General features: G+C 43.7%; 1 protein-coding gene across 1 annotated transcript in view; it reads left to right on the top strand.

Annotated features, from left to right (window-relative positions):
- LOC134586719 (mast cell carboxypeptidase A-like) overlaps positions 1–9,564 on the top strand; it is a 42,577-nt gene extending 33,013 nt beyond the window's left edge. Inside the window, exons 9-11 of the mRNA XM_063442473.1 lie at positions 7,864–8,066; positions 8,953–9,037; positions 9,302–9,564. Of these exons, the coding sequence (XP_063298543.1) occupies positions 7,864–8,066; positions 8,953–9,037; positions 9,302–9,486 (473 nt within the window). The 3' untranslated portion in view covers positions 9,487–9,564. The remainder of the gene's footprint in view (positions 1–7,863; positions 8,067–8,952; positions 9,038–9,301) is intronic.
- Positions 9,565–14,887: the final 5,323 nt, after the last annotated feature.

Here is a 14,887-nt window from a genome sequence, read left to right as displayed (position 1 = left end):
ATACACTAACACAACACACACACTGCATACACTAACACAACACACACTCTGCATACACTGACACAACACACACACACCGCATACACTAAAACAACACACACACTGCATACACTGAAACAACACACACTCTGCATACACTGACACAACACACACACTGCATACACTAACACAACACACACTGCATACACTAATACAACACACACTGCATACACAAACACACACTGCATACACTAATACAACACACACTGCATACACTAACACACACAGTGCATACACTAATACAATACACACACTGCATTTACTAATACAACATGCACTCTGCATACACTACACACTAACACACTCACTGCATCCACTATACTGACACACACTCTGCATTTGCTACACATTAACACACTCTGCATTCACTACACTAACACACACTCTGCATCCGCTACACACTAACACACTCTGCATTCACTACACTAACACACACTCTGCATCCGCTACACACTAACACACTCTCTGCATTCCCTACACTAACACAGACTCTGCATCCGCTACACACTAACACACTCTCTGCATTCACTACACATTAACACACTCTCTGCATTCACTACACTAACACACTCTCTGCATTCACTACACTAAGACACTCTCTGCATTCACTACACTAACACACACTCTGCATTCACTAAACTATGCACACATTCTGCATTCACTACACTAACATACACTCTGCATCACCTGTACACACAGCATCCACTACACAAACATCCTGTATTCACAGTACACACACTACATCCACCACAAATTGAAACATTCTGCATTCACTATACACAGACACTGTGTCTAATACACACACTACATCCACTACAGACACTGCATCCACTAAACACATTTCATCTAGTACATACAAACACTACATCCACTACACAAACACATACTACATCACTGTACACACACTACATCCACTACTCAAACACTCTCTGCATTCACTACACATTAACACTCTGCATTCACTACACTAACACACACTCTGCATCCGCTACACACTAACACACCCTCTGCATTCACTACACATTAACACACACTCTGCATTCACTACACATTTACAAACACTCTGCATTCACTGCACTAACACACACACTACATTCATTACACTGACACACTCTGCATTCACTACACACTAACACACACTCTGCATTCATTACACACTAACACACACTCTGCATTCACTAAACTATGCACACACTCTGGATTCACTATACCGACACACACTCTGCATTAACTGTACACACAGCATCCACTACACAAACATCCTGTATTCACAGTACACACACTACATCCACCACAAATTGAAACACTCTGCATTCACTATACACAGACACTGTGTCTAATACACACACTACATCAACTACAGACACTGCATCCACTAAACACATTTCATCTAGTACATACAAACACTACATCCACTACACAAACACACACTACATCACTGTACACACACTACATCCACTAATCAAACACACTCTGCGTTCAATATACACACTGCATCCGCTACACTAACACACTCTGCATTCACTGCACAAACAGTATCTAATACACACAAACACTACATCCATTACACACATTCTAATTCACTTCCACTATACACACCACATTCAGTCCCGCATCATTGTCAGCGGACTAGGTAGGGCGTGGGCGGGCCCGGGAGGGAGGGGTCGGGGGAGGGGGGGGGCCCAGACCTTGTGCTTTGTCAGGGGCCCCAAAATTTCTGATGGCAGCCCTGTCTAAAGAGTCCTGTAACGTTATTTGTCGTCACTACCTTCCCGCGTCGGGAGTGGGTCATTTGCGCGCCTGCTGCCTTCCTTGCATGTGGTAGCCATTTCTCAGGATCCCTGTATGGAATGGAACCCTGATTCCCTGTTACCCGTGGTCACCATGGTAGGCGCAGAAACTGGCATCGAAAGTTGAAATAGATGACATCCAAATGCAAAGCCGCCGCCACAGGGATGTGCGATTGGCCCGAGGTTCTCTAGAGTCAACAAAGTGCCTGCGCAACTATAATGGTCAACAGCTATTCTGCGGAACAGAGTTGTCTTTTTTTATATGTCCTAATATTTTGGGGGCTACCCCAATTAAAAAATATATATAAAAAAAACAGTGTTGGCTACCTCATCCTCCTCCTCCACCTCTGCTTCCACCTACACCGCCACGGTCACCGGCTCCTCAACCTATGGGTCACTTAGTATAAACTATGTACACATTAGAAGAGGTTTGTGAAGGCCTTTTCTCCATGCATCAGGAGTTGAGCATTTCTCCATGCATCAGGACTGCAAGAAATGCACCGCAGGCCGCAAATGTTTCTTTTTTTGTATGTCCCAATATTTTGTGGGCTACCACAATAAAAAAAAAAAAAACATAGAAAACAGTGTTGGCTACCTCATCCTCCTCCTCCACCGGTGCTTCCACCTACACCGCCACGGTCACCGCCTCCTCAACCTATGGGTCACTTAGTATAAAATATGTACACAATAGCAGAGGCTTGTGAATGCCTTTTCTCCATGCATCAGGAGTTGAGCTCAGTTTGAACAATGAAAGAGAAAACCCTGCACTCCAACCCTCTCTCAAATGGATAATTCTGTTGATCCTCCTGACAGCCATGCTTTAGATTTTGATTTATGTTCTTCCAAAGCTAAAATCAAAGATTCCATCTAGTGCTATTTCATGGCTCAGCTGTATTTTTAATTTTTATGTTATTTTAATTTTTGATTTCCCTATCCACATTTATTTGCAGGGCACTTGTCCTACTCTTATCCCCATTCTACTTGCTTTTGCAGCTCTCTAGCCCTTTCCAGGAGTTTTTTAGAGGCATTTTTGTGCCCAAAATTTCGGGTCCCCATTGACTTCAATGGGGTTCGGGTTCGGGGTCAAGTTCGAGCCCGAACCGGACTTTTTTTCAAATTTCGGCCGAACCCGCCGGACCCGAACATCCAGGTGTCCGCTCAACTCTATTTAGGAGCACTCGCACTACATATTCTCTTGGTTTGATATCACATTTGTAGTGTTGACATTTATATAATCAATATTTTTACATGTGCACCCTGTAATTTACATTTTTGTATAGAAAGCAGATGATATACAGTGTCTCATTTCTACAATGAGATTTTACACTTAATAAATATTGCGTCTTAATATATATATTAGTCCTGGAGCATCGATTTTCTTGTGCTATATTATTTGGAGTATCAATGTGTAAATATGGGAGTCCATTTATGTGTAAAAATCAGTGTGTAAATATGGGGGTGTATTTCTGTGGATTGACAGTTTGTGATTGTGGTTTTTATTTCTGTGAATTGTAAGTAAGTTTTCCCCTGGACAACTAGGGAAGGGGGGGCATGACTGGTGCCCAGGCTTGTGGGCTGAATTAAAGGTGAAACAAATGCTGCAAATTGAAGGGTTTGGTGGAGAGGGAGAGGGAGCAGACTTACCAGTCGGCAGGATCATTTGAGGGCTCCTGACTGTTTTCTGGCTGACTGTACCCTGAGAAATAAGCAAACATCATCCATTAGCTCACTTAAATTCCCAGCAGTTTTCCCCTTTCTTAACACTTGCTGGCACTTTCTCCCTTCCTTGTTCTTACGGCTGTAAGGATTGCCCAGAGACTGACCTGCAGAGACTTCTGCAGTCCTATCTGGAGTCACACGGCCAGAGTGCCCTGGATTCCCTGGTTTCGGGTGTGAGGACCATGGCTAGCCCAGCGGAGGATGGGAGCGACGGAGCGACGGACCTGGGGGATGAAGGGCCAGAAGATCGAGGCCTCCATCACGCTTATCCCCCAGCTCGGTGTGGCAAAGAGAACGGAGGAGACGGATGATTCGGGATGGCAGTGGCGGCCGGGCCGTGCCCACGAAACAGCCATCGATGTCCAAGAGGCAATGAACTAGGGGTGGAGATGTCAATGAGGTGCAGGCCCAAGATGGCGTTGAGAGCAATGCGCTTCTCTTCTGGTCCAGCAGGAAATTAGGTAATCATGCACGCCAGGCAGCTCGCGCATGCCGGATGTCAATGTCATCGCACATGGCGAGTACATGACGTTGTCGCGCAGAAGAGCGAGGCCATCCTTGCGTTCAACGCTGGATTTTATGGAGATCGGAAAAAGGAACTGCAGGAATGGATTGCGTTCAGGCCTAGTGGCTGGCTGCGGATCAGCAGTCACCACTTCTCTGTCAGACAGTTCCACTTCGGATGAGGAGGCTTTGGTGGTTCCTGCCCAAGTTCCTCAGACAGCCAACCAGGAGTATTGCGCCAGCGCATAGGACACACTGGCTGGGCCCATGGTTGGGTGAGAGGGTTCCCTGGGTATTAGGCCTGGGTTTCAGAGTCAGGTGGGGCTAAGTTTCCTTAAGGCAGTGCTAGATAGGCTTCCTGGGGTTGGTCCTCTCTCTTCCTCTGCTCCTTCCCCCCTTCCTGCCCAGTCGCTGAGCCAGAGTAGGAGTATGGAGGGTTCACCGGGTTGCGAATTGTCCCCATTAGGAATGCATTTGTCGCTGGATGTCAGCATTGTTCGGGTTCTTAGACCTGATTTAGGAGGCGTATAAGATATATGGGGGTCAATGCTGGTTTAAGTATGACCAGCATGTATGACCAGCAATTTTGCTCAAAACTGGCAGTGAGTCGAGGCCTGCATTTTGGGATCCAGGATGGGAGCCTATGATTGCTGTTAATCACTCCCTTTCAGCCGTCCCCCTTTCCAGGAGCAGCCGGCGCAGAGTTCAGTGCGCTGGGGGGGCAGCACAAGGGGGTTTGTTGGCTCTTTAATGAGAGCCACTGCAGGTGGTATGGATCCTGCAGATTCAAACACGAATGCTGCCATTGTGGAGGAGCCCACCCTGCGTTGCGGTGCTTATAAAAGCAAGGAAGTAGGTTTTCCAGAGAGGACGTACCTAGAGCGGAGGACGTCGGTGCACGTGGTAAGGATGCAGCCGTAGCTCGACCAGTACCCCAAGCAAATTTTGCTAGATGGGTTTTGTCAGGAAGCTTACCTGATGTGGAGTCCAGTATGCAGAGATATATGCTCACCCTTGCAAGTAAACACAGACCAAGGTGACCAGATAAGAAGCCACCTGGCCTGTGAGTCTGTGCATGGGGGATATGCAGGATATAGCTCCAAGTCGCAGTACAGGCAAGGACACAAGCAGGAGGATCGTCAAGGAGAAGCCAAAGTCAGAGGATGCCAGAGGTCAGGATAAATGATAAGATAAACAAGTCAGGATCCGTCTGGAGAACACTGGCTCAAGAACACAAATACAGGAACCAGAGAAAGGCAGTGTTTTATACCTGGCTGATTAGGCAGCTACTTCGGGTGGACCGAGATGGACAGGAGCAGTTACAGGAAAAGTCCAACCCCCTAGTGGAGACATTGTCAGAAAGAACAGGGCTAGAAATACACCAAGGAATAGGAGCTGCTGTGGCTTACAGGTAGTAAAGCTGGCTCAGGACCATGTCCTGGATGTCACGGTGAGAACCATGACACGTTTTCAGTGGGGTTTTGGATACCGTTTGTTCATTCGGATTCCCCGTCGTTTGTGGGAAATTTATGTTCAGAGGTTGGTGGTTGGTGGTAAGGAATTGATTTTGGAGGATAGCTTAGAAAGGAAGTTCTGTTAGGTAGGATTGCTGGGCCGTTCGTCTCATTGCCCTTTCCCAATTTATGGGTCTCTTCCCTAGAGTTGATGCCCGAGTAGGATCCGGGGGCTTTTCGCCTCATTCATCACCTGTCCTACTCATCGGGCGGTTCGGTGAATGATGGTATTGATGAGGAGGTGTCTCGGGTCCAATATGCCTACTTTGATCGAGTTGGTGAGGGAGGCTGGGATGAGTGCTCTGCTAGCCAAGTCGGACATTGAGTCCAATTTTCGTTTGCTCCTGGTCCACCCTGCTGGGATGCCACTTTCAGGGGTCGTTCTTTTTTTTATATGTGTTTGCCAATGGGTTGCGCGATTTCGTGTTCGTACTTTGAAATGTTTGCATCGTTTCTCGAATGGGTGGTTTCTCAGGTGGCAGGCCTGTCGTCGCTGACTCACTATCAGCGTGTTTTTTTGTGTGTGGGTCCGCGGGAGGACTGCGAGTTCGCGTCGGACTTTGGTGTCCCGGTGGCGGGGGACAAGACAGTGGGGCTAGTTAGGGTTTTGTCGTATCTGGGGATGGAAGTGGATTCTCAGGTCATGGTTTTTCGTCTGCTGGAGAATAAACTGGTTCAATTGCTTCGTATGCTGGACTCGGTTAAGGAAGCCAAGAAAGTGCAACTTCATCAGTTGCAGGTCTTGTTAGGGCATTTGAATTTTGTATGCCGGATTTTATCCATGGGCAGGGCGCTATATCAGCGGCTGTCCTTGTCGACGGTTTGGGTCAAGCAGTCTTTTCATTTTATCTATATCACTCAACGACATCGGGAAGATCTACAAGTATGGAGTTCCTTTTTGGGTATGTATAATGGGCAATCATGCTGGTTATGGCCCGCTGTGTCCAATGGGGATTTAGATTTATATACCGATGCATCAGGTTCTATGGGCTTCGGTACCTACTTTCAAGGGCAGTGGTGCGCAGAGGCTTGGCCGCGTCGATGGCAGGATAGTGACTTGTTGGGAAATTTTGCATTCTTGGAACTTTTCCCTGTAGTTGTGGCAGAGGAACTTTGGGGTAGGGAGTTTGCCAATCGTAAGGTGGTTGTTCACACGGACATGAGTCTAGTTCATGTGGTCAACCACTTAACGTCTGCATCTCCTCCGATGTTGGCACTTCTTAGGCGCTTGGTATTGCTTAATTTGGCACGAAATGTCTGGATTGTTGCGTGTCATGTCCCTAGGGTCTTGAATGTTATAGCCGATTCTCTTTCTCGGTTTCAGTGGGACCGTTTTCGAGTGGCTGCTCCGGAGGCAGGAACCCCTTGCCCGTCAGACTTATGGGACCATGTTTCCAACATTTGAGGCGGTTGGTTATGGGGTAATTCTCAGAGTCTTCATGGAAGTCCTATGGGGCTGTGTGGTGCAGACAGTGGGAGATCGGTGCTTACAGGGACACTTCCCCGGATGCTGGTAGGTTGGAGGCGACGCTGGCCTTATTGGAATCACTTTGTGCTTCAGGTAAGTCCTCCTCTGTGGCTGAACGGTATTTGGTGGTGCTGTCTTTTTTACTTCAGTGGTTCGGGTGGCAGGATGTGACAAAGGCATTTTGCGTGACTCGGGTTTTGAAGGGTTGGAAGAAAGGTCGGAGTCCCGACTCTCGTCGACCCATTTCCTACGGTTTGTTGTGTCGGGTCTTGAAGTTCTAATTTCATAATTAGCTACATAATTTCAATGCCACTCCATCCTACCTCTTTTACTGTGTGCTATGGCTGTTTTACATGGAATTTACCTGCATCCATACTATGTTTTTTTTTTATGCTGCCCAGTTTGAAACTCAAAATTCTTATATTTAGCCACACTGTGAGAAACATAGCAGTTACATGAATTTTGTTGTGTTATCACGTCTAGCTGCACTACATCCATCACAAACCAGGGCCTGAGGCTGAACATATTGGCTACCAACCATAACTGGTCATGTCACATAGTAAACAAAGGGGAGAAAAAGTACATATTGTTTTTAGCTAAGGAGTCCCTACAATCGCAGTACTTTTTAATGCTAGTATGACTAAAGGAGGGTTCTTTGATCTCCTCAACCTGCGGATGACTACCACAGGTGGGCACCCAATAGTCTGGAACCCTCAATCCACAACCAACTGCCCAGGACCACTATCCAGTATAAGCATTATATATTCTTTGTGTATATCTACAATTGTTAAATCTCTGTTTAATATTTTACACATTTTTATATGTGCAGATATAGGCTCATCAGATGATCCCTGTTCTAACATCTACTGTGGACCTTCTCCTGAGTCCGAGAAAGAAACCCAGAATGTAGCAAATTTTATACGTGGTCATTTAGATTCCATCAAAGCCTACATAAGTATCCACTCATACTCCCAGTTGCTCTTGTATCCTTTCGCCTATACATTTGACCTGGCTCCGAATGCAAAAAATTTGGTAAATAGAAATGTATTTATCTTACCAAGGCTTTAAGCACATGGATGTTGATAATAGAAAAACAATGTTATATGTGCATTTATGTAATATGTTTTAAATACAGGAATTAACCACTTGGTTCATATCAGTCATTTGAATACTAGAGGACTAGGTTGGTCAATCTAAACCAGGGATAGGCAACCTTCAGCACTCCATATGTTGAGGCTTCATCTCCCATTATGCTCTTACAGCCATAATGCTGACAAAGCATCAGGGGAGATGCAGTTCACAACATCTCGAGTGCTGAAGGTTTACTATCCCTGCTCTCAACTGATTACCTGCAGTAGTTGGTGAGTTTTTATTATAGTCAGATGCTAAGCCCCACATTTGGTCCTTCACAAATTATGTCCATTTACACCTGCAATATATGCATCTTGACACACATGGATATGCACATAAATACAAATATTTGCAGTTTAATCCTTACAGACATGTACATATACACACATTAAAAGACACACACATTCACAGATGCATACATAAGCACACAAATAAACATGAACACCAACACAGACATATAGAGACAGACACGCACAGATAGTGTTACACAAGCACAGACATATAAGGGCACATACACAAACATACACAGACATATACAAACAATCAGGAAGGTATTATGTAATGTCAAAAATCCGCAATTGCAAATCCCAAGTTGGGTAAAAACTGTTTTTTGTTTTTTTTATATACAGTATATATATATATATCCCCTTATAAGTGATTATATTGAGCCTTTGTACATATTACTGCAAATAGAGACATGTACTGTCAGAAAGTATATTCTTATATGCAATTATTATTTAGCAAAATAAAAATAATTATGCGTTATTATCTTATTTTTCTTAATCAGGATTCAATTTCCAAAGCTGCAGTTTCTAAATTAAGTAAACTTTATGGAACACAATATGCGTACGGGCAAACAGCATCCACATTATGTAAGCATGTTTTGTTGTCTTGTTAATAGCTCTCATTTATAAACTGGCATATTCAGTGCCACTATGTGCTATACAAAAGGATACTCTTACTAACATGGGAGGCTGATATGAAAGACCACAACAAATCAAGATTTTTTTCTTACAGTTTGAGTAGCTGAAGACTTTATTTATTGTAGATATGTAAGAAATTAATTTCTAACTCTAAAAATCCATAGCCATTTTGGTTTCATTCATACATATTCCTTTTGTCTCCATGCCTTTTAGATCGTACATCAGGCTCATCTACTGACTGGGCATACACACAGGGTGTCAAATATTCCTTCACTTTTGAGTTGCGGGATGAAGGCAAATATGGGTTTCTTCTCCCTGAGGCTCAGATTGAACCCACCTGCAAAGAAACAACACGGGCTGTTAAATACATGGCTAAATACATTCTTCAACATTCATGATGAGCATATTCTAAACATCTGTATCACGTATGTAATAACATGGGGACAAACCCTCAATAAACATTTCTATCAGCATTAGGAAGTGGTTTTCTTATTGAAACTGGTATCATATCATCTAAGTAATATTAAAAAGTCACTTGAGACTGCTAATGTACTTTAGCTTGCAGAAATGCTTTACACGTTAAGAGTGTGGTTGAATCTCAGTAAAAATAAATTTACTAGGACAAGATTGCCATGTGGCATATGTATAAATGTTGGTGTATCAGTTAGTCAGTTACACGTAGTTAAGATACAATCAACACTGTATTGAGCAAGTGCAGGAATGTAGAAACTGAAAACACTTCCCCTTCTCCATTGTTCTGGGTGAGCCATGTGGTCTAACAGGTAAGGGAAGTAAGGCTTTGTTCAGCTGATTAGGTAAAGAGTATATGTGGGTAGAGTTAACTATAGGAGGAGCTATATGTCTATATTATGCATTTACACAGCCAGTTCTGGGCTCAGATCTTGTTGTATTTTGGTGAGATTAGTCCCTCTGAGCCCCGGTCGGTGAATCGAATAAATAATCTCTTCCTTCCTGAGGAAACCTGTGTCCACATCTCTGTGCTTGGCTTCCGTCAGTTTCTCCGGTATCATTTGGTGCATTGGGCCGGGAAGCTCATCGTTCAACGGTAGCTGAGAAACAGAGGCGTGAGACGGTCTATCTTTGCCCACGTTCTCTACGGCTGCACCCCTGAACTTCTGCGTGGACCTCCTTTCGTCTCGGCGCCACTGGTCTGTTGTCCAGGAGATCATCGGCCTCTACGTAGTAAGTGCTGGGGTGCCCCAGTCGATGAGTGTGAACCCAGGTTCAGGAACGAGGAGGTAAGACGACTACTGTTTTAGACGGTGGAGCCAATAGGGGTATTGGATACCGATTGTGCGGTAGGCTCATAAGGGGTTATTTGTGTATGGAATCTGCCCCCTCCAGTGGAGGGAAGGAGCGAAGGCGCACCGCTCAATTAAACGCCCTTTAGTAAGCCCGTTTAATTTTGGTTTGGAGTCAGGCGGGGTTCTGGTGTAAATAGCCCTAGCCGGACACCGGTGTCTTGTCTAGACTAGCATTCTAGGGTGTATATTACGTTCGCTAGGTCGGAGGGACCGGGAGACTAAGCGGCGTCTGTGTAAATTCGGTCCGCTAGATCTCAACCTATCTTGGCTAAGTGGGAAGGCGTGTAAATTTGGAACCCACTAGATTTTTGATAGAGTATATAGACTAAGAGGGTTCTGTGTAAATTCCGCCCTCTAGTTCGCTATATGTGGTGTTTGGGCAGCATGGCTAACCAAAACGGATGTAAATTGTTTTAGGTAGTCCATCAAGGTACTGGCCAATAGATTAGTTGGGAATTGTAAATGTGTTAAAGATTGTTGTAGTAGAGTGTATATCTTGCCAGATAGCGTGAGCTCTGCCGTCTAGCGAGAGTGTGAATAGTGTGTAACTGTATTATAGCGCACGGTACCATAACCATGTATAATAACTACTGATATTGTAAATAACTACTAATAACTGTTGTCTATGTTGTATGTTTAACACCATAACCACTACTAATTGAACTGTGACTTTAAATTGTACTCTAACCAATGCTAACCGTACTATAACTACTGTTTGTAAAGACGATGTTACTGGGGTATGTTATAGACGGGTAATTAAGATATGGGGAATTATAGCGTCGGTGACTGTATAGTTTCGCCAAAGGGCACAGTATTAGTTATTTACTGACTGGTGTAACAGCTGTGTGTACGGGAATTCCCTGTATATTTTGTTGTATGAGTTTGACCTAGTAACTGTGCCACATGGTGCTGTTGCCAGGGAAACGAGTGTGACTGTTGGAGGTGTGTTTGTTGTGTTTCTTTGAATTAGACGCTCCGTTGCTAAGTATGGATGCGCCAGAATTCAAAGATTGTTGATCCCTTAGAATGTATGCTAAATAACTTTAAAAAGGGATATAATGTGTGTGATTTTGGGGTTAAATTGGCTACCTTATGTAGTAGAGAATGGCCTCTGTGGTATTCTGTCTTGATTTAAATTTAGTGCAGCGTGTACATGTGGCTGTATCTATTATGTTTGAATTCTATGACCAGTTTCCATATTTTGACTGTTAAAACAGTTTGTGTTACTAGATGGTTACCAAAGCTGGTTTGTCCATCCCCAATGGAATCTGACCCATCTGACCATCCCTCAACTAAATTCTTTAGCAAGAACTGGTGCAGCTGGTATGTCCACCTGTGCTCTCTGTGCCTACCTACCCCCCCAACTGGTTCTTGTACCCTGAGGCCATTTTTGGTGGAAGGGTATTTTAGTGTTTTTTTATTATTGTTCAGTTTTATTATTAGCAGTCAAAATTGTGAGGAGAATTCTTAATAACAGTAACTCTGATCCACTGAATCAGATAATTCTCAGCAATTACACAATACCATAACCATTGACAATACCATAACCACTGATAACACCATAACCACTGATAATACCATAACCACTGACAACACCATAACCACTGACAACACCATAACCACTGATAATACCATAACCACTGAAAACACCATAACCACTGATAATACCATAACCACTGACAACACCATAACCACTGATAATACCATAACCACTGAAAACACCATAACCACTGACAATACCATAACCACTGATAATACCATAACCACTGATAATACCATAACCACTGAAAACACCATAACCACTGACAATACCATAACCACTGAAAACACCATAACCACTGACAATACCATAATCACTGAAAACACCATACCCACTGATAACACCATAACCACTGAAAACACCATAACGACTGATAATACCATAACCACTGAAAACACCATAACCACTGACAATACCATAATCACTGAAAACACCATAACCACTGATAACACCATAACCACTGACATAACACTATAATTACTGAGCCTTGTGTGCCTTTAGTAACAGTAAATTAGTTTTGAAATACAACTGGAGGAAATGGTCAATGGTATAGGACGCTGGAATACACTTTTACCATTTTTGGTTACTGGTCAGGCTCCTCCTAGCCCTGTCCGAAACATTTTGTTAACCAAGTTACTGACCAGTAAAATTAATTTATCCATTTCCACCTACCTCACCACTCCCCAACCGGAACCTATGACTAAACAACCCTATCTAAGTCCCACCCTAACCTGACAAATGACCGGTGCCCTCCAACTTTGACATTTATAAATGCCACTGCAGCTTACCCCTGGTCCCCCACACATTGATATTAATGGTCAATTACAGTTGGCAGACCCTGTATTTGTTTATGTCCCGTTCACCATGACTGATCTGTTTAATTGGAAGACCCATAATTCCTTTACGAAAGCCGACGAGTCACCTAGTGCTTTCTATGAGAGATTGCTGGAGTCATATAGATTATATACTCCTTTTAATCCAGAGGCCCCTGAGAACTCTCGAATGAACAACTCAGCATTTGTCAGCCAGACCCAAGGTGATATCAAAAGAAAATTGCTAAAGTTTGTAGGAATGTCCATATCACAGTTAATGGAAATTGCAAGTCAGGTGTATATGAACAGGGAGATTGAAACAAAGCAGGAGGAAGAACGTAAAATGAGGATGAAGGCAGATATGCTAGCTGTAGCTATCATAAGTGTAGAGAGACAGGGAAGGGAGGTGAATAGAGGAGTTGAGAATAGGCTGAGTAAGGGAGGAAGTAGGAATCACTGTGCGTATTGTAGAGAGGAAGGATATTGGAAAAGTGACTGCCCACAGAGGGAATATAAAGCAAGTTATAGATAAGACAAGAGAGAAGGTTACGAGATGGTTACAGAGGTGGCTATAGAGAACGTCTTGGAGGGAATGACAGTAGTAACAGAGGAGGTGTTCAGGGAAGTAGATACTATTCCCCTACCCAGAGATTAAGGGATAGAGAAGATAGAGATTTTTTTTCGGTCTGGCTGACACTGTCATGGAAGACTATTGATACCGACTGGGCTCCATCCCCCTTTAGCCGAGTGCAGCCTATGGTCGATGTATCAATAGAGGGAAAGAGGAGCTCTTTCATGATTGACACTGGTGCTGAGTACTCTCTGGTAACTAACCTAGTTGCTCCTCCTTCAGGAAGACTATAATTATGATAGGAGCTACTGGGAAAAGCGCTGCTAGACCAATTCTCAGGAGTCATACTTGTATTCTAGGAGGCCATTTTGTTAAGCACCAGTTCCTATATATGCTGGAGTGTCCAGTTCAGCTTCTAGGACGAGATCTATTATCAAAGCTTCAAGCCCAGATAACTTTTAAACACAACGGATCAACGTCTCTGAAGTTTAATAGATCACCAGGCATAATATCAGTATCGGTGCAAAGGGAAGAAGAATGGCACTTCTACTCTATAATAACAAATACAGACCCTAAGAGTGATGAATCCTTATTTGACATTTCAAGAATAGGGACAGAGAATAATCCTCCAGGACTTGCTCGCAATATTCCACCAATACACATTGAATTAAAGCTTGGAGCGTATCCTGTTAGCCTTAGTTAGTACCATGTATTATAGAGGGCTAAGGAAAATATACAAACCTATGTGGATAAGTGTGTAAAGTATGACATCCTAAAATTCTGTACCTCCCCTTGGAACACTCCATTGTTACCTGTTCAGAAGCCGGGATCAGATGAGTATCATCCTGTACAAGATCTAAAAGCAGTTAATAATGCAGTAGTCAATATACACCCAGTGGTACCCATCCCCTATAATCTGCTTGCTTTAATACCAGGTGGGGCAACCTACTATACCTTCCTAGACCTCAAAGATGCTTTCTTTTGTTTCTGGGGTACTGCTGAAAAATTATGTATGGGCATCCACCTTCCATACTTGGTAACTTAAGGGGGGATTTGAGTCAGTTGGGAGAAGGAATTACCCGGCAGCAGGTTGTAGAGTTGGGTAAAACTATGGAGGAGGTACAGAAATGGGTGCAAGATAGATTACCTGTGAATATTTATCAACCTGTTCATTCTTACCATCCAGGGGATCAAGTGTGGATAAAAGAATGGAACACTGTTCCATTAGGTTCCAAGTGGAGAGGTCCCTATGTTGTTCTTTTATCTACCCCAACAGTTGTAAAGGTTGTAGAAGTGACTCCGTGGATTCATCACTCTAGGGTAAAAAAAAAAAAAAACAGCGGCAGATTCCTGACAAGCTACCATAGATCCAGAGAATCCTTGCAAGATCCGGTTGAAGCGTGTGACCGAGTTGGATTAAAAGTGTTTTTTGCGAAGATAATATTGTTAAAAGGGAACATCAACAAAGATCTACAAGTGAGTGTTTTTGACGGCCATAATAAAGCCTGACCACTCACCCACGTATCATAGCCAGGGTCCTCTGTGAAGAAG

Source organism: Pelobates fuscus, chromosome 2 (assembly GCF_036172605.1).
Source record: "Pelobates fuscus isolate aPelFus1 chromosome 2, aPelFus1.pri, whole genome shotgun sequence".
Classification (NCBI taxonomy): Eukaryota; Metazoa; Chordata; class Amphibia; order Anura; family Pelobatidae; genus Pelobates; species Pelobates fuscus.
The sequence above is the reverse complement of the archived record's forward strand: the minus strand, read 5'-3'. Positions and strand labels throughout refer to the sequence as shown.